The sequence below is a fragment of the Hyperolius riggenbachi genome, chromosome 9, assembly GCF_040937935.1.
Source record: "Hyperolius riggenbachi isolate aHypRig1 chromosome 9, aHypRig1.pri, whole genome shotgun sequence".
NCBI classification, from domain to species: Eukaryota; Metazoa; Chordata; class Amphibia; order Anura; family Hyperoliidae; genus Hyperolius; species Hyperolius riggenbachi.
Genome location: NC_090654.1, coordinates 196,467,673 through 196,487,197, shown reverse-complemented (window position 1 = coordinate 196,487,197; position 19,525 = coordinate 196,467,673). Strand labels below are relative to the sequence as shown.

Genomic DNA, 19,525 nt, shown 5'->3' with positions numbered 1-19,525 from the left:
GACAAAAAGTGGAGGTCTCGGCTTATACTCGAGTCGCCACCACTCGAGTGCATATAATCCATGATGTCCCCTTAGTTCCCCGAGTACCCGAGTGCCTCCTTGACCCCCACCTGTGTCCCCCGCCATTTGTTTCGGCTGATTCCGATACAATTTATGTGAGCCCTGAGCCGCGTGGATCTTTGTCACCCCTCGAATCTCTCCCCCAAGTCTCTCTCCTAAGCCAAAGCGGATCGATATGCGCTCTTACCAGTGAAGAGTCCGATCGTTATGCATAGAGGTCCCGCACAGCGTTCACTCACCGGACTACGCTGGATGTAGGAGTTTCCTGTATATGATACCCTCTAGTGGCGCCTTTAATTACATGCGCTGCTGCAGGACATCATAGACAGCAGGCTACTACATCCAGCGCAGTCTGGTGAGTGCACGCTGTGCAGGACCTCTATGCAGGACGATCGGACTCTGCACCGAGTGCATATCGATCTGCTCTGGCTTGGGGGAGAGACTCAAGGGAGAGATTGGGGGGTAACAAACATGCACATGGCACAGTGCTCACAAATTGTCAGATTCAGGGGACAAGGAAGCACTCGGGGCACTAAGGGGACATAGATGATATGTACTGCAGCCAGAGATCAGCGGTGCTCCCATACATTGTAGCCATTACATTAATCCACATACTTTTGGCGGGGGAGGAGGAGGCACTTAGGTTTGAGTGATCACTGAGATCTGAGGGGGTAAGAAACTCGTGGTGGGAGGGGGGGGGGGTTAGCTCCACTATATACTAAACTTGCATTTAGCCAGTCACTGTCAGACTCAGAAATGGTGGTAATATTCCACAGGTCTAGGAAATAATGTGCTAAATAGAAAATTTGGGCACCAGCAGCCGGCTGGTATTATTGCTATCTGATGATTTTACGCTGCTTTTCCTGTGTATGGTTGTGGCCGGTCGTAGTTGCGAGTGGTGTGGTTATAGCATTTCCCACGCCCGGCTTATACTCCGGACAATCAATTTTTCATATTTTTTAAGGTAAAAGTTGGGGGGTCAGCCTATACTCGGTTGGCTTATACTCGAGTATATGCAGTAATCTCCAGGAACAGTAGCTGTCCATCTGGCAGCCAGAGCTACAGAATATGTACCATTCCTTTTGTTCTACTACCATCACTCGTGTTTGTCTGCCCTAACATTTATAAAAGCTAAATTAAGGTCAACTTTTAAATTTAAAAAAAAAAAATCACCAAAATTAAGCTCAGTTCACCATGAACTGGAACAGGCTGCAGTAACTAGAGGTAAGCAAAATATAACCAGCTAATAATTCTATTTTGTTAGAAAAAAAGAAACCTGCTTCTTGAGAAACTGTTAACTGACCATCAGCTACTCTTACTCACACACATGTATGGGCACATTTGGTTGCACACAAAACAGAAATAAAAATTGGAGGTCAATGCCTAGATGCTGGTTGGTTGAACGGTCTTTAAGAACAAGACTAAAGGCATGAAATAGCACAAAAATCAAGCTATAAAAAGGGAAAAATGGTGTACCCATGTGCTAACCTAATGATGTACCTTTTAAATAAAAAATTACTGAAGCCGATAACAGAAAAATAAACACTGGGAAGGAAGATCGATCTAAACTTCTAATCTGCAGAAAGGTAAGATATATAGTATGCAACCAGAGTGATAAGAGAAGGTGAATGGAAATCATGGAAAACAGGAGGCAATGGCAACATGCCTCCTGCCCCTCACAGTATACACATTTATTGACTAATATTTAATAATAAAAAAACGTACAAAAACTTCAGCTTTTATTCAAAACCACTGCACTTTTTGCAGCGCTACATAGCTATAGATAAAGTCTAAGATTTTGCATACAGCTCTGCTTTAAAGATATGTTGCTATTACAAAGTCTGTATGCATATGTCATAGCCCTAAAGTGTACTAGAGCTGACATAAAGTAAATGTTTTATACATACCTGAGGCTCCCTCCAGCCCCATGTGCACGGATCGCTCCCGCGCTGGCGTCCTCAGTCTTCTACTTCTTCGGTACCGGGTCCTGTCACTTCAGTCAGTCTGCGCAGGAGAAGTGCGCCCTCTACGTATCTCTCCGGCAGCCGCTGGAGAGATACGTAAATAGCGCACTTCACTTGCGTGAGACTGGCTATAGTGACGGGACCCGGTACCGAAGAGGGCAAAGACTGAGGACGGCGGTGTGGCAGCGATATGTGCACATGGGGCTGGAGGGAGCCTCAGGAATGTATAAAACATTTACTTTATGTCAGCTCTGGTTTCCTTTAAAGTGTACCCAAGCCAAAGCTCAGGTACAAAAAGAGACAATTAGCTAAAGAGAGGTAAGATTTGGGATCCTATTGAGGCTTCTCTCTCTATTGCTCCGATCACGCACATCGCCCCCCCACCCCAGTTCCCCCCTTGCTGATCACTCCCCTTCCAGAGCAGACAATGGAAAGTTGCCACACTTCTCTTCTGGCATCACCGTGTCCTGCAGTAGCCATGCGTGTGTGGCCGCTTATGCGCAGTAAGCTAGAGTAGCTCATGCAAATGCGCATGTGCGGCCATGCTTGTATCTCTTTCTGAACCCGTGCTTTGGATCGTGTTCTCTTTAAAGTGGGATTAAATATGTATAGTTTAGACTGAATGTCCAGTTCCTGAATATGGCAGTGGTGCCGACTCCAAATGATGAAACCAGGATTTGAACATAAGCACAAAAAGAGATACCGTATATACTCGCATATAAGCCGACCCGCGTATAAGCAGAGGTAGGGCTGAACGATTTTCGGTTTTAAACCGAAAATCGTGATCAAGGGTAAGACGATCTTGAGATCGTCAGAGCTGCGGTTTTCTCTGCCGCTGGTACCTGCTCTGCTCTCTCCTCAGTAGCGTGTGTAAATAAACAGTAACATTCCCCTGTAGGTGCTGGAGAGGAGGACCATGCCCCTCCCCTCTGAGGATGACAGTCAGACTGGTGAATGGGGAAGACGGGGGAAGGACGGCTGGTCCCGCCCCTACCCCAAGAAGATGAAAAGAACCGGAGATGCGGCGCTGCCCACGGAGCCATTAACACCGTAACTAACTAAAACTTCTGTCCACTCTCTACCTGGGGAGGGCTGAGGGAGTCCATGACAACTACTATTACTGCGGTCCCTTCTCTGCCTTTCCTGTGTGGGTGCGGCTGCTGCCTGGCTGGGGTGACAGTGACTGCCACTGAAAGTGTCACCTCGCTGCTGCTGCTGGCTGGACAGCTTCTACAATCACCCAACCACTGGCTTCTTCACACAACTATTACACTCATCATCTCCCCTGAGCACTGACAGGTTACATGGCATGGCGAGTCACTGCTGTCATTGTCACACAGTACTGAGCAGTGTATAGATAAGAAGTCAGCTAGCTATATGTAGAGGTAGGGGAATACATAATCATATATATATATATATATATATATATATATATATATATATATATATATATATATATATATATATATATATATATATATTTATTTCCTTCCTATCTATACACTGCTTAGTACTGTGTGACATGACAGCAGTGACTCGCCATGTAACCGATCAGTGCTCAGGGAAGATGATGATTGTAATAGTTGTGTGAAGAAGCCAGTGGTTGGGTGATTAGTAGAAGCTGTCCAGCCAGCAGCAGCGAGGTGACATTTTCAGTGTCAGTCACTGTCACTCCCCATCCAGCAACACACACGGGACAGGCAGAGAGGGGACCGCAGTAATAGTAGTTGTCGCAGACTGTCCCTCGCCAGATAGAGAGCGACTGGATGGTCGGAGCGATCTGATCCATCGTTTTATAGCAAAAATCGTGTGCAGAATCGAAATTTCTGACAAAAATCGTGCAATTCAATCTTTTCCTAAAATCGTTCAGGCCTAAGCCGAGGTACCCACTGTTTCCTCAGAAACCAGGAAAAAGTGATTGACTTGCGCATAAGCCCCCTACCCAGTATAGCCCCATCCCTATAGCCAGATGTACCCCAAGGATGATACAGTTGTCTTAAGATGCCACTAGATGGAGCCCTATATATGAGAAATAGTGATTGCCACACAGGAAGAATCCCTGATCATTACACCACTGACACATTGCTTGCACGCACCGCTCCACAAGCCAGTGGACACAGGTAGTCTTGAGCATTTATTTTATCTCGCTTCAGTGTTTCCTTAAGCTTCTCTGCCAGTAACAAAACCTGCTCCACCATTCGTTCTACTCCACTGACTCGCATACAAGCCGAGGGGAGTAACTTTTCAGCACATTTTTTGTGCTGAAAAATAAGGCTTATACGCGAGTATATACAGTAAACATTTTTGCCACGATTTCAGCTAAATTATTTGCAGTGTTACTACTGAAATGGAGTGTGGCAGGGAAAAGATCTGGAAGGATACTAGAAAGTACAAAGTGTGATTAAGGGGCACAAGAGCTATACAGCATGTACTGTTCAACCGAGAGAGGAAGAAGAACAGGGGAGAAGGGGAGGGGGCTTACGAGCTTCTGGTGGGCAGGGTATTTAGAAAGGCAATGCCCTTGCTCATCAGTAGTTAAGTGATCCAGTAAAAGGAGGCAGCCGTACACACTAGAGCCTGAGCCGAACGTCTACATCAGCCGAAGACTGCCCAGTGTGTGAACAAGGCTTTGTACAGACATGGTAGATAAAAAGGTCTGGACAAGAGATACAACTCAGAAGTAAAGCTTAAGCCTTCAGACGGGTTGTGTAGCTAAAAAAAAATGTTCAGGATTCTTACACACAGGAGTCTGCTGCTAATGACTGTTCATGAGTTCAGCATGGCTAACCAGCATATATGTTTTTTTGGAGAGACGAGGAAGAGGAGAGGCAGGAGGCATCCAGGGAGAAAGCCACTGATTGAAAAAACTGATGACAAGCATGAAGAGATGATATTATACAATTTATGGAATCAAAATTTCAGGCTATACTGAAAATAATAATATTGCCTAATAATATTGGACATAAGCCTGGATATATGGAAAGCAGTACTGTCCTAAATATGTGACTGGAGATCCACTTTGAGCTGGAGCAGTTCTCTGCTAATATTGATGGCCTTAATTTGGAAAGCAGAGCGCATTTCACATAAGCCTTATATTTACATATTCAGTCAACTTATCTGTAATGCAGATTGGAGCATGCAATTATCACTGCTACAGGGAGTCAGCAACAGATCATACAGTTGGGTGAAGAAAGTGATTACATGCATGTCATGTGTGGCAACTATATGTCGTATAAAGCAATAACTTACCTGTGTGGCTTCCTGATATCCCAGAGTCCAACACCTTCTTTAGAATTGGCTGTGGCCAAAAGTCTGGGCTCTATAGGGTTGAACATGACACTGTGGAAGGCGGATGGGTAATGGGCCAAACAGAAAGGATCTGATGATGAAAATAATATAATTAGAAATATTACCACATTACATCACACCAGTCAGAGACCGTCACTTGTAATAGGATAGTCACCTCTAATAATTCAACTCTAAACAGAACAACAAAGTCTTCTCTGCTTGAGGTAACTTTACGATACACAAGTTCAGTTCACTGATGACTATTGTAGACAATCAATGGCAAACATCATACCTTCTCAAACCCTGAATATTAAACTCCTCAGCAATGTGACTCCAGATTCAACCTTTCAGGATTCCTTTTATTGCTCCATAGCAGTATGGCAGAATACACATCACCAACTGTTGTATATGGTTACAAATTTGCATGAATGCACATTTATATGATGTGGAATGTCCATTCATTTCCTGTGATGTGGAGTGTCCATTCATTTCCCGTGATGTGGAATGTCCATTCATTTCCTGTGATAGGTATGTTTTTTTAACTGTATGGAATAAAGATGAGGATGTAAGCCCCTGAGTAAGGGAGAAGGACCCTGACATTGCAGCAACCATGTTCTGTGTTGCTGCCACCCCAAATCTCCCCTAAACTCCATACAGAGGCCTCACATTTTATTTTAGAGAAGCCCATGGCAGCCAATTCTGTCAAAAGCGTATTTAACCTCCCTGGCAGTATGTTTTTTTTCCAGATTTTAGGTTCTGAAAGCCATGCAATTTTTTCACAAGCTTTTAGACCGTAAAAATCATACCACTAGATAGATCTGCGGCAGCCCTGCACATTACACATGGATCCAGCTTGGGGTTACCGCTCTGAGCTGCAGATTTTAAGCCCGAGCCTGACTCAGGATGACTGCTAAGGAGGTTAACTTTCTGACAACCACGATGACATGGATGTTGGCAACGGCTGTCAATGATTAGTACAGTCTTGCCGAGGTCCACTGTAACTATGGCAAAGGGTTAATTCCAGCTGTCTTTAATTATTTCAGATGCGAGCACGTGACGGCAACTGCATAAATAATAACTCAAGATTTTAGCAATACTCCCTATACAGTAGTCTGATATGACCAAGTTCAGGGCCACAGATTATTATTGCTTAAAGCACACCTGAACTGAAATAAACAGCTGCCAATACACTGGGGTTCCTCAGGACTACACAGTGGCCCCTCAACTGGCTGGTCTCACCTTAATCTCCTTGCCTTCCTCCCCTACATCAGTCTTTATAAAACAGCTTGGGGTGTGTAATAAAAAGGTATGTGCGGAATTGTCAGTGTGGGTGAACTTACCTGTACCTTTTGTTTTTAAAAAAAAGTTACTGTGGTCAGATACAAGCCTAGGCAAGGATCACACCCGAGGCCGGGGCTTTCCCGAGGTGGATTCTTTGCATTTTTGACACACTGGAAAGACAGCCAGGTGATAGCACTGGAAGGCGATTGTTTATACGGAACCATTAAGTGCTTTTTCGCATGCCATTTCCAATCACGGAAAAAGGCATTTCGATTCCCTCAAATGTGATCCCTGCCTGAGGGCTGAGATATGCTGCCAAGTGTTTTGCGTTGCATTTTGAAAAACGCATTCCGGTTGACTTGAAAGAAAATCACAGCAAAATCCATTTTGGCGATTTTAACGCCATTCTTTTTCAAGTCTATGGGAATGCATTTTTCAAACTGAAACACATCATAAATGAATCACAAAACGATTAGCAGTGTGTCTCAGCACCAAGTGTGTCTAAAATGATCCAGTTCATGCCAATACCTGCATTATGGATGTTAACCCCTTTTTATAAAAGCGGCAAGCATCCTGCAGTATGTACAACATAAACTGTTCTGTGCCTATGCTGAGTGTAGATGAGTTACAGTAAGTGGTGATCATAGCTTGAAGTATGATAGAAACTCATCCAAGCCCTCTTTCTCTAATCTTCCTTTCTGTTTGCTTGCAGGGCTGTCTTGTCTTTGTAGCTCTTATCAGTACAGTACAACTCATACTGAATACAGAGCACTGACCAAGTGATGAGTCATTTCTTAATCTAAATACTGTAGTGTGAAATGCATGCCTGTATCTTGGCAACATTTCAAAAAAACTGTAGAGCTAAAACAGTAATGAAAATATATTGCTTTCTGGATCAGCACCTTGTTTTAAAACATTTTAAACCTGCTTTCTATAAATACAAGGCAAAATATAGGGAAGGAAAGTCGGCACTACAGCTCTCTCTGCGTTTGGATGAGGGAGGGTGGCAGGATTTACAGCCTTCTTATCCTTTGGCACAGCCAGCATGCTCGGGCTTAAATTGAACAGTCAGTAGATGTGGGAGGAAGAAAGGGGAAAAGTCGGCACTGCTTTACGCTGTCTTTTATTCCAAACGGTGGTTACACATCATACAACATGTGAAGAAAAAATACACATACCATTACGGTGGAGGCTGTGGGCTGGTGGTGGGTGCTGGGCACAGATTAGCCTTACGGCCGTTTCACGCTATGTATGTATTCGTAGAAGCGCATACATAGCGTGAAACGGCCGTAAGGCTAATCTGTGCCCAGCACCCACCACCAGCTCACAGCCTCCACCATAATAACTTTTTCAGACTGCTAAACCCTTGTACTTTGTACCTATCCATGCCAACTTGAGATCCCTCCTGCCTTTAAAACCTCATACACACTGTACTATTTTCCATTGGATCGACCGGTGATCTGATAAGAAATTGTACCGTCTGTAGGCATCCAAATTGTTTCCGATCGATTTTGCGTTGACCCAAAATCGATCGCAATCCGATCTGACCGGTCAGAAATTATCAAACAGATCTGTCGTTCTGACGGAAAATTGTACCATGTGTACCCAGCTTAACTTCCTTTTACAAACGCGCGTGCACGTGAGATCAGTGAAAAATAAATACATTTTTATTTTCAAATAATATATTGTCACCATACTTTGTACTAGAGACATAATGAAAATCTTGTGATAACCAGGTCAAGTAGGCAGATAAAATGTGTGGGTTTTATGCACAGTAGCAGTGTTTATATTAAAACTATAGGGGATGAAATTGGAGAAATAGTGTTTTTCCCCCCTTGTTTTTCCCTTTAAAATGCATAGAAATTAAGGTAATTACTGAAAAACAAATGTCAACCACAAAAAGCCTAATTGGTGGTGAAAAAAAACAAGATATAGATCATTTCATTGAGATTAGGTGTGATTAAGCTATTGGCAAATGAAAGGGAAGAGCACTGAAAGGGGTGAAGTTGTTAAAGTGAATGGGAATCTAAAAATAAAAATGCACCAGATATTTAACTAAGGAGAGGGAGGGCTCTGGGTCATATAGAGCCTTCCCGTTCCAGCGCTGGCTCCCCCAAAAGCAGTATTCAACCAAATTGGTAAAATTATGCTTTCTGCCGCCGAAGGGGGCTTCGGAAGTGTTCGGGAGTGCGAAGGGCGAAGATGGGCAGCTCTGTACTGTGCCTGCGTGAGTACGCTCTTTTGCGCGCTCATGCAAGCGCAGTACAGAGTCAACTGTCTTCAGGAGCACTCAGGCTCCCAAAGACTTTCAAAGTCTCCTCCAGCGGGGGATTCAAATGGGGGAGCCAACGCTGCAAAGAGGGGACTGTGAGAGAAGCGGGAAGGCTCTATAGGACCCAGAGCCTTCCCTCTCCTTAAGTATCTGATTTTTTAACTTTTTTTTACCGCTTTCCCATTAGTTTTAAACAGAAGATGAAAATTATCTCCTAGGGGAAAATTTTGCAGAACAAGTGAATTGAATAAAGGGCAGTGTGACTTCTGCAGTGCAGGGATTCTGGGACATGTAATCTGGTATCTATTGTTCTTCCTACTTTTGATATCACATGATCACACCTGACTGACCTGCCCATCAGCTGATCCCAGGATATGCTTGGAATGACATTGTCCAATGGTTGATACCAATTTCTATTTAACTTGAGAATGAGTCTTAGCTGAATTATTACATATTTGCAAATTATTAAAAAATGATTTATGATTATGTAAAATACTGAAAAGGTATTTAATTTCCTCTTTTTTTGATTGTGATGTGTGCAGAATCCTTCAAATACCATTCCTTTAATGTTTCTGGCACCAGTAGAACCCACACAGTTAGCAAGCTATAATGCATTGGAAAAATATCTGCCACATGAAAGAGTTATTCTGTCCAGCATTTTTTTTGTATGTTTATATTCACTAAAAGCCAATTTTGAGTTTGGTTGAGCTTTAAACCCATGAGTCATTAGTCAAGTACGTTAGCTACCCCTTTTCTACAGAGAAAGAGCTTTACCGATCGCAGGAAATCAGGTAACACAAATTGATTGAAGAGCTGTGAGAATAGTCATGTTACATCATCTAATTACTATAGGTAGAGTGAAAATAGGAGCGAAGTAAAGAACTACTATGTGCATCTAAGATAAGTATCACAAAGAACACCCACGTATTTTGGTGTTGTATATTCTTACACTCATTGTCAGTAATAAATACACGCCTGAGTTATGTAACAGGTGTAAATCTGCCTCCTTAAAGTGAATATGTACTGATTTAGTATTGGAAACAAGTATCAGCAAAGTGCCTGCCAATACTCTTCTACTTTGGCTATGAAACACTTTTGTGTGGTTTGTGGCAATTTTTCCCCATTGATTATTGTTAGCCTCTTTAACCTTACAATGCTAACAAACTCCTACTAGTACATTCCTCAGCACTAATGCCTGGTACATATCATGCAAATTTTACCAGATTAATTTCCAGCATGTCTGATCTGCTTCCGATTAAGAAAAGGATCGATTTTTTTAGATCAATACTCAAAATTGATCTCTTTCTTGATCGGAAGCAGATCGGAAATGCTGGAAATTATCCAACGACATGAAATTTCCAGTGGCTCCAGACTATGGTGGGTATCAGGTATAACTTCCTAATCTATGCCCAACAAATAATAATCATCACCTTCTATGCCAGCTGTCAATTCTCTCTCTTCCCAGTGATGAGCCTGCCATCTTGCTGATGTCCTTGTCTAACTGATAATATAGTAAAACAATATACACCGCAGTTCAGCTATCAAGCAGCCTGGAACTGAACACTTGGCATTTTCTGTTTGGCTGCATGGGTAGCCGTACTTAGTGGTCGATGGGCAGTTGGCCTTTTCAAGGTTGAAAGCCACCAAATGTAATTCCAACTGGGCAACTGCTTTTTTCTCATACAGTAATAAATCAGGCATAGTGCTGTTCCACTACTATGCCAGTGCCACCTGCATATGCCTCCAGTAAATGGTAGGCTGCCCTCTGTGGTGGCAGACAGGTAGCGAACCAACAACTTTCAGTTGTTAAACTAACTATAACAAGTAAGATGAAAAACTAACTATAACAAGTAACTTGTCTATATATCTTATCTAAAGTTTAGATAGTTTACACAGCAAATCTAGCTGCAAACAGCTTTAATAGAATATGATTGATTATTCCTGTGATACAATGACAGCAGCCATGTTATTTGTAAACATTACACAGAAGCAGGCTTATCTGCATCTTGAGCAAAAAAACCATACCCCCCACCCTCTGAAATCTCTGGCTAGTAATACCTCCCCCTCCTCCTGCCCAGACTGAGCTCCCATGAGCCCTTGCTACTGTCTGAAAGTGCCTTGGCTCTCTGAAAACCTGTGGGTGTGGCTTCTTTAGTTTATAGGGAATTAGAGTATTAAGACAAAAACAAGAAATTATTTGCCTTGAGGAATGCCCTATAAACAATAGGAAAGAAACACAATTATGCAATGAGTAAATTCATCTCGGATCCATTTTCATGTGAATATAGCCTAAATTACAAGCAGATAAGATACTCCACTCATCTGAGCTACTCAGGAACCATATGGTTCAAATGATTGGTTGACATTACACTTTGTGACAGATTTCCAGTGACATCTTTATGTTGGATGTAGCCCATCTCACCTCCTTGTGGAGACTCTCGGATATCCCATATCAAAACTCTCCCATCATCTGAGGAACTTGCAAACACGTTATCATTCACAGGACTAACGGAGAGACCATACACAGCCTCCTCATGAGCGAAAACATCCAATGTCTCACTGCTACAAAGACAAAAATGACAATAGCTCAAAGCTCAAGGTTCAACACTGCATATAGGTACATTCAAGACAGATAACAAGGACAATAAAGCTACCTACGTTTCAACATCATGGAGGATTACTTGCTCATCATTCCCTGCAATTAAAGAAAAAAGGGCTTTTTTTTTTCCTTTTTGACATAAGGCATTAAACAATGGTTCATGTTTCACAAAAACTAGAAAATAAATTAAATTATCAAGTAATTAATTTATACACTGATTACATATTTACAGTGATCTACTGAATACATTATCTGTTATTTATAAAACAAATCTGTTATGAATTGGTGTATAGTAAATAATGGCGGTGCAACTGAAAAACGTACATATAAAAAGTAAACAAACTACGATAGCAGGAGAAGAGGACCCTGCCCTATAAAGCTTACATTCTAAGGGAAAGGGGTGTACATTCTATGGTAGGGGTGATGGAACATTCTAAGGTAGGGTTGGTGGAACTTTGGTAAAATACCAGTGAAGGGTTAGGATGGAGAAAAAGATGCAGGGCTGTGGAGTCGGTACAAAAATCCACCGACTCCGAAGGTTAGGATTTAACCAACTCAGACTCCTCGACTCCGACTCCTCTAATTTGCATATTACAATCTTGTTGATTAAAGTATGTAACATGAAATGCATCTCTTAACTGCCAATGCTTAAGGTGCGTACGCACATGCGACTATAGTCGTTTGTAACGATCGTTCCCCGATCTTTACCAACGACGATCGTTACAAAAAACGAACCACCGACTATTAAAGAGGAGCTGTTAGGTATAAGGTCTCAGAGAAAATAAACACATATATCAGTAGCTAAAGGTTGGCTGTACTTACATTACATATGCATTTCACTGTCCACATTTGTACTTCACATAATTTTTATATAGTATTTGCAGAGAATGATGCTCCTGACAGCTCATGGCAGGTTCCATGTTTGTCTGTCTCCTATGAAGCCAAATGTGTTGTCATGTCCTGCCTGCTTCCTGATGATTCCACTCTCACAAACGCTGGTAATGAATAACACTACTGTGCAGTGAATATTAGCCATGTGGCTAGGAACAATAGCGGACTCCTGCAGTGTACTCTGCCCGAGATTTATTAGTGCTGTGAGCTAGACTGTTACATGCTGTTGAAACTTGAGCCTCACTAGCAGCCAGGGGAGGGCCCCAGAATGCTTTGCAGTATCTGTTATTCGGCTTGCGTCCTCCTTAGGAGCCTGGGAATACGGAGCCTTGCTATCAGCAAACATCTAAAGTAAGAGCGATTTTTAACTGCAGTATTGCCTTTTTGGCTTCCTTCTAAACTGTTTAACACAGGAGAATAGAGGTTTAAATTAGCTTTTGCAGCCTGACAGTTACTCTTTAAGGCAAACGACGAACGAGCCAAATCGCTACAAAAGAAAACTTCTGTCTCGGCGGATTTTAACCAACGACGATCGTTTGCAAAAGTAGTACATCGTTGGAAACGATTGTTCGTACTAGGCTTGACATGCGCATTTCACAATTTCTCAGTGAAACTTCTCATTTTTATGCACAGGCGCAATAGTTGCTTTACGTGATGTAACATTCGTTCTAACGATCAGATCGTTACACACCTTTTAAAACTAACTTTACTTAGGTCATTCTTTCATCAATTAAAAGTTCGTTCGTCGTTCTCAACAAACGATCGTTGTCGCATGTGTGTACGTAGCATTAGGAATTTTAAAAGACAACTTAAGTCAGAGGGATATGGAGGCTGTCATATTTATTCCCTTTTAAACAATACCAGTTACCTGGATATCCGGCGGATCTTCTGCCTCTAATACTTGTAGTCATAGACTAAAACTAATCCTTGGTAAAAGTACTTGCAGAAGGTACAGACCGGAACAAAGAACATCTATCAGGCCCTGGGCAATGTAACTGTGGGTACATGTAAAGGCTAGTACACACTAGCAATTTTGATTGACCAATGATTGCTCAATTTTACCACCTCCATGTAGTATGACCATTTACCTATATAATCTGCATAGAATTGAAAATCTGTTTGGCCCTCATACTACATGGAGGTGGTAAAATTGAGCAATCATTGGTCAATCAAAATTGCTAGTGTGTACTAGCCTTAAGAGTGATGTGCAGGTACTCTGCAGGAGAATGAGGCAATTCTTCCTCTATTACACATTCTTCATGTACAATCTGAACCAGGTTTATGGGTGATAGACAACACCTCTGTGTTCAATGTGCACAACATTCTCAGTGGATTCCCTGCAGCTATGTGGGGAGTGCATATGTAGAGTATAGTACTACTGTGTAACAAAGTAAACATGAGACAGATGAAATTAAAGTTTTATACATACATGGGGCTTCCTCCAGCCCCCTTCAGGTTAATCAATCCCTCGCTGTCCTCCTCCATCACCTGGATCTTCTGCTATGGGTCCAGGTACTTGAGTCAGTCGGGCATAGTGCACATGCGCACACTCCACCGCCGGGAGCGTACTACACCTGCGCAGCACTATTGCGCAGGTGCAGAACGTTCCTGGCTGTGGGAGCGGCACACGGCTGGTCTGTGCTGACTGGCTGAAGTACCGGGACTCATAGCAGAAGAACCAGGTGATGGAGGAGGACAGCAAGGGACTGATTAGACTGAAGGGGGCTGGGGGAAGCCCCAGGTATGTATAACACTTTTTATTCGTAGTTACCAAACCAAATTTAAATAGCATATCAAATTATTTGATTTAATGACAAAGGGAGTGCATTAATTTGCATAAACCAGCATCAGCGCAGAATTATTTCCATCTCATTGACCATCTCTATTAATGACACGGCTACACATCAGGCTTTATTCTTACAGCATAGATGTTATTTAGTATATACAAGAGATTCCTGTGTACACATCATATATACAGTCACAATCAGATATGTATATGTCCCTTTAAAAAATGCGAGGACTGCTTTATTGAAGCAGCACAAGTAATTATATTTTGATTGGTTTATTTCATTTTTGTGGACTAAGCAGAGCTATTACAGGATGTGGGGAGTAGAGATGGTCATTGAGGTGCAAATACTACAGGCTTACATGAAAATTGATTGCAAATTACATTAATCTTGGAACTGGACCAATGATATGAACCGATTTTGAATGGCCCAATTCCATGCTCATGTGTGGACCAACACTCTGTGCAGAAGTGAATTAAGGTTTTCTGTTACAATGGCTTCACTTGGAACAGGTCAGCCCACACCCAGACACAAGCTATACAGCATTTCTACTTCTGCACAAACAAGGCATCTTGGGAACTTGGACACCCTTGTGCTGTGAAGTGATTTACTGACATCCATGTTCTGTCCAGTTCTGGTCTTAAGGTAAACCTGTAAGATCTAAAAGTGACCTTACCTCAGGAGGAGGAGGAGGTCTCTGCCCCTGTCCTCCTTTGCAGTCTGATTCCAGCGCTGGGCCCCCCTGAAAGGTGGCCACCCTGCACATGTGCACGAGCTCTGTCCCGCTCGGGCTTAAATGGAAATAGCCAAGCCCGATTTGGTCTGTGCTACTACGTAGGCAGCTCTCGCCTGTGCAGTAGCGCAGACCTTATCTGGAACAGCTATTTCTAAAGAAAGCCAAGCAGGACACAGCTCTCGCGCATGCATGAGAGTCGACAAGCTGACTTTTGGGGGTCCCAAAGCTGGAATGAGACTGCGGCGGAGGACGATGGGGGAAGCCTCTTTAGGATCCAAAAGCTTCCTCCTCCAGAGGCAAGTGCCCCCTAGGGGCACTTTTTTCGCTACAGCGTCACTAACGTTTGGATGAAACTTTGCTACAGAGGATTTTCCCAAAACTTAGAATTAAAACCAAACAGTATACATTGTATCTAAATCCTGGATGGCTATCATTCTGGTTTCAGTATGGCATGACTTGTACAATTAAGAATTGGTTTTCTTGATATACAGAACAGTGTATGTTTTCAAACACTACACTAACTGTCAACACAAACAGGACACATACATTTAAAGCAAAGTATTTGACAGTTTCCTTTTTTATACTATTGGAGATATATGAAAATAGTTATCAAAACTGTATGGCCTCGGTAGTAACTAGATCCTCAGAGAAGGCAGCACTCACCCCCAGAGAACACTCTGGTATTGCCACTGTTGAAAGCAAGGCAAAAGATGTTTGAATGGTGTTCACCCTTCAGCTGTATAGGTTTGGCTTTAGCGTGAATGGCTTCTTCCATATGCCACAGCAACACGCGGCGGTCATCTCCCCCTGTAACAGCACACAAAGAAATTCATTTGTATTACCAGTATTACTCATACTTTTAAAGATGCATGATAAAAATATATTATATATACCAGGGCTGTGGAGTCGGTCCAAAAATCCACCGACTCCGACTCCTCAGTTTAGGATTCCACCGACTCCGACTCCTCTAATTTGCATATTACAATTTTGTTGATTAACAGTATGTAACGTGAGATTCGTCTCTTAACTGCCAACGCTTAGGAATTTTACAAGACAACTGAAGTGAGAAGGATATGTAGACTACTATATTTATTCCCTTTAGACTAAGGGCTTGATTCACAAAAGAGTGCTAACACGGCCGTTTTCGCATTGCGCGCGATCGCGAATTTTCGTGCAAAACGATAACGTTTTCGTGCGCAAATGCGAATTTTCGCGCGAAAACAATAGATTTTGCGGTAAAATTCACGTTTGTGCACGAAAACATTATCGTTTCGCGCGAAAATTCACAATCGCGCGCAATGCGAAAATTCGCGCGGAAACGGCCGTGCTAACAGTTAGCACTCTTTTGTGAATCAAGCCCTAAAACTAGTCCTTGGTAAGAGTACTTCTAAAAGGTACAAACCGGAACAAAGAGAATCTATCAGGCCCTAGGCAATGTAACCGTGGGTACATGTAAGAATGATGTGCAGGTACTCTGCAGGGGAATGAGGAGATTCTTCCTCTGTTACACATTCTTCATGCACAATCTGAACCAGGTTTATGGGTGATAGACAACACCTCTGTTCAATGTGCACAACATTCTCAGTGGATTCCCTGCAGCTCTGTGGGGAGTGCATATGTAGAATATAGTACTACTGTGTACCAAAGTAAACCTGAGACAGATGTAATTAAAGTTTTATACATACCTGGGGCTTCCTCCAGCCCCCTTCAGGCTAATCAGTCCCTCGCTGTCCTCCTTTGCCTCCTGGATCTTCTGCTATGAGTCCAGGTACTTGAGCCAGTCTGGTGTAGTGCGCATGCACACACTCCGCCGCCGGGAGCGTACTACACCTGCACAGCACTATTGCGCAGGTGCAGAATGCTCCTGGCTGTGGAAGCGGCACGTAGCCAGACTGTGCTGACTGGCTGAATTATCAGGACTCATAGCAGAAGATCCAGTTGGTGGAGGTGGACAGCGAGGGACTGATTAGTCTGAAGGGGGCTGGAAGAAGCCCCAGGTATGTATAACACTTTTCTTTTCATCCGTCTCAGGTACCCTTTAATGTGTAGTCACCAAACCACATTTTAACAACATATCAAATTATTTGATTTCATGAGCAAAGAGAGTGCATACATTTGCATAAACCAGCATCAACGCAGAATTATTTCCATCTCATTGACCATCTCTATTAGTGACACGGCTACACATCAGGCTGTATTCTTACAGCATAGACGTTATTTAGTATATATAAGAGATTCCTGTGTACACATCATATATACGGTACAGTCACAATCAGATATGTATATCTGACTTTAAAAACACGGGGACTGCTTTATTGAAGCAGCACAAGTAACTAATTTTGATTGGGTTATTTCATTTTTGTGGACTGAGCACAGCTATTACTGTATATATACTGTATATATACATTATTTTTAATGAATATTATCTGAGAAATAGAAAATTTTATCATATTTTCTATTTTAATTACAGTTACAAATTCATTAGGAGTCGGTGCATTTTTTCCCGACTCCGACTCCAGGCACCCAAAATTGCTCCGACTCCACAACTCCGACGCCACAGCCCTGATATATAATTCATTTCCAGGGTTGTGGAGTCGGTACAAAAATCTTCCGACTCCAACTCCTCAGTTTATGAAACCACGACTCCGACTAACCAAAATGGCCACGACTGCGACTCCTTAGTCTAATATTTAACAGGGGTGTGGATTTTGTACAAAAATCACCCGACTCCAACTCCCGACTCCTCAGTTTAAGAAACCACAACTCCGACTCCCCAAAATTGCCCCGACTCCGACTCCACAGCCCTGTTCATTTCAACAGTGCAAGTGTATACAGTGGCCTTGCACAATAGCAGGATAACTGGTAAAATATTATTTCTATTTGCTTGTCTTGTTTTTTTGTACATGTTACGGCCAGAACCCGAAGTGTGGCCACTTCGTGTTCTGACCGGCCACTTCGGGTTCTGGCCGGTCAATGTGCGAACTGGCCGCTGCGCTGCGGCCAATGTTAGAAATGGAATGTTTCCCTGTGAAGATTAATGTGTTTTCTGGCTGTCTCTGGCCAAATGTAGCAAAACGTACTTAATTTAATGAAATGAAGCCGGCGGCTTCCGTTCTCTCTCCTCCCCCCTGCCTCCTCTCCTCTCCAATACTAGCAGCCGAGTGGGGATGGGGGTAGACATGTGTCCCCCAGAGTCGTTTGTCGCGGCAGGCAATCCTGCCGTTCCTGCAGAGCGGGTGCTGGCAGAAGCGATCTCTGCAGCCTCCCCGCTCTGCTTCCCTGCAGCCACGAACGACTCTGGGGGGACACGCACGTCGCCCCCCCCTAGCGCCCATAGGAGAGAGAGAGGCAGGGGGAGGAGAGATAGCTGAAGCCGGCGGCTTCATCCGTTACATTGCCACTGGCTTCATTTCATTAAATTAATCACTTGCCGACCGCGCACTCATACCGCGCGTCGGCAAAGTGGCAGCTGCAGTACCAGCGACTCAGTTCTGCGTCGCCGGCTGCAAGCTAATTAATCAGGAAGCAGCCGCTCGCGCGAGCGGCTGCTTCCTGTCAATTCACGGCGGGGGGCTCCGTGAATAGCCTGCGGGCCGCCGATCGCGGCTCGCAGGCTAAATGTAAACACAAGTGGAAATAATCCGCTTTGTTTACATCTGTACAACGCTGCTAACAGTAGCAGCGTTGTACCAGATCAGCGATCCCCGGCCAATCAGCGGCCGGGGATCGCTGTCACATGACAGGCAGGAGCCTGTTAGAGGCTGCACAGGACAGATCCGTTCCTGTGCAGCCTCGGATCTCCGGGGAAGGGAGGGAGGAGAGGGAGGGGGGGAATTTCGCCGCGGAGCGGGGGCTTTGAGGTGCCCCCCCCCCGCAACACCCAGGCAGGCAGGAGCGATCAGACCCCCCCAGCACATCATCCTCCTAGTGGGGAAAAAAGGGGGGCGATCTGGTCGCTCTGCCTGCACCCTGATCTGTGCTGGGGGCTGTAGAGCCCACCCAGCACAGATCAGCTAAAACAGCGCTGGTCCTTAAGGGGGGGGGGGGGGGTAAAGGGTGGGTCCTCAAGTGGTTAAGTAAGTTTTGCTACATTTGGCCAGAGACGGCCAGAAAACACATTAATCTTCACAGGGAAACACTCCATTTCTAACATTGGCCGCAGCGCAGCGGCCAGTTCGCACATTGGCCTCAATTCACTAAGCTTATCTCCTGTCTTTAATAACTCTTCTATAGTTATCACCATGGTGATAAGGCATGTAGTATTCTGGAACCTCAGGCAAATCTAAAGTTAACCCTTACAATACAATAACATTTCTATAGCGCTTTTCTCCCATAGGACTCAAAGCGCTTAGGCTCTCTCAGATTCAGTAATTGGTAGTGGGATGAAGTATTCACACAACAAAAGTTATATTTCTGCAAATGCCAAACTGAACAGGTGGGTTTTCAGTCTGGATTTAAACACATCCAGGGATGGAGTTGTCCTGATCTGTTGAGGTAAAGAGTTCCAAAACGTAGGGGCAGCATGACAGAAGGCTCTGGGACCAAAAGTTTCCAAATGGACTCTGGGTATGACTAGATTATTAGAACCTGTGGATCTGAGAATGCGGGGATTGCTACGCAGCTGCAACATATCTTTCATGTATTCAG

The 19,525-nt window shown here is 43.6% G+C and overlaps 1 protein-coding gene across 1 annotated transcript in view; it reads right to left on the bottom strand.

Moving 5' to 3' along the window:
• Nucleotides 1–19,525, bottom strand: part of DCAF5 (DDB1 and CUL4 associated factor 5) — an 87,226-nt gene that overhangs the window by 35,643 nt on the left and 32,058 nt on the right. The window contains exons 2-5 of the mRNA XM_068253851.1: nucleotides 15,542–15,685; nucleotides 11,524–11,560; nucleotides 11,288–11,427; nucleotides 5,274–5,403 (exon numbers count right to left, since the gene is read on the bottom strand). Coding sequence (XP_068109952.1) covers nucleotides 5,274–5,403; nucleotides 11,288–11,427; nucleotides 11,524–11,560; nucleotides 15,542–15,685 — 451 coding nt within the window. The remainder of the gene's footprint in view (nucleotides 1–5,273; nucleotides 5,404–11,287; nucleotides 11,428–11,523; nucleotides 11,561–15,541; nucleotides 15,686–19,525) is intronic.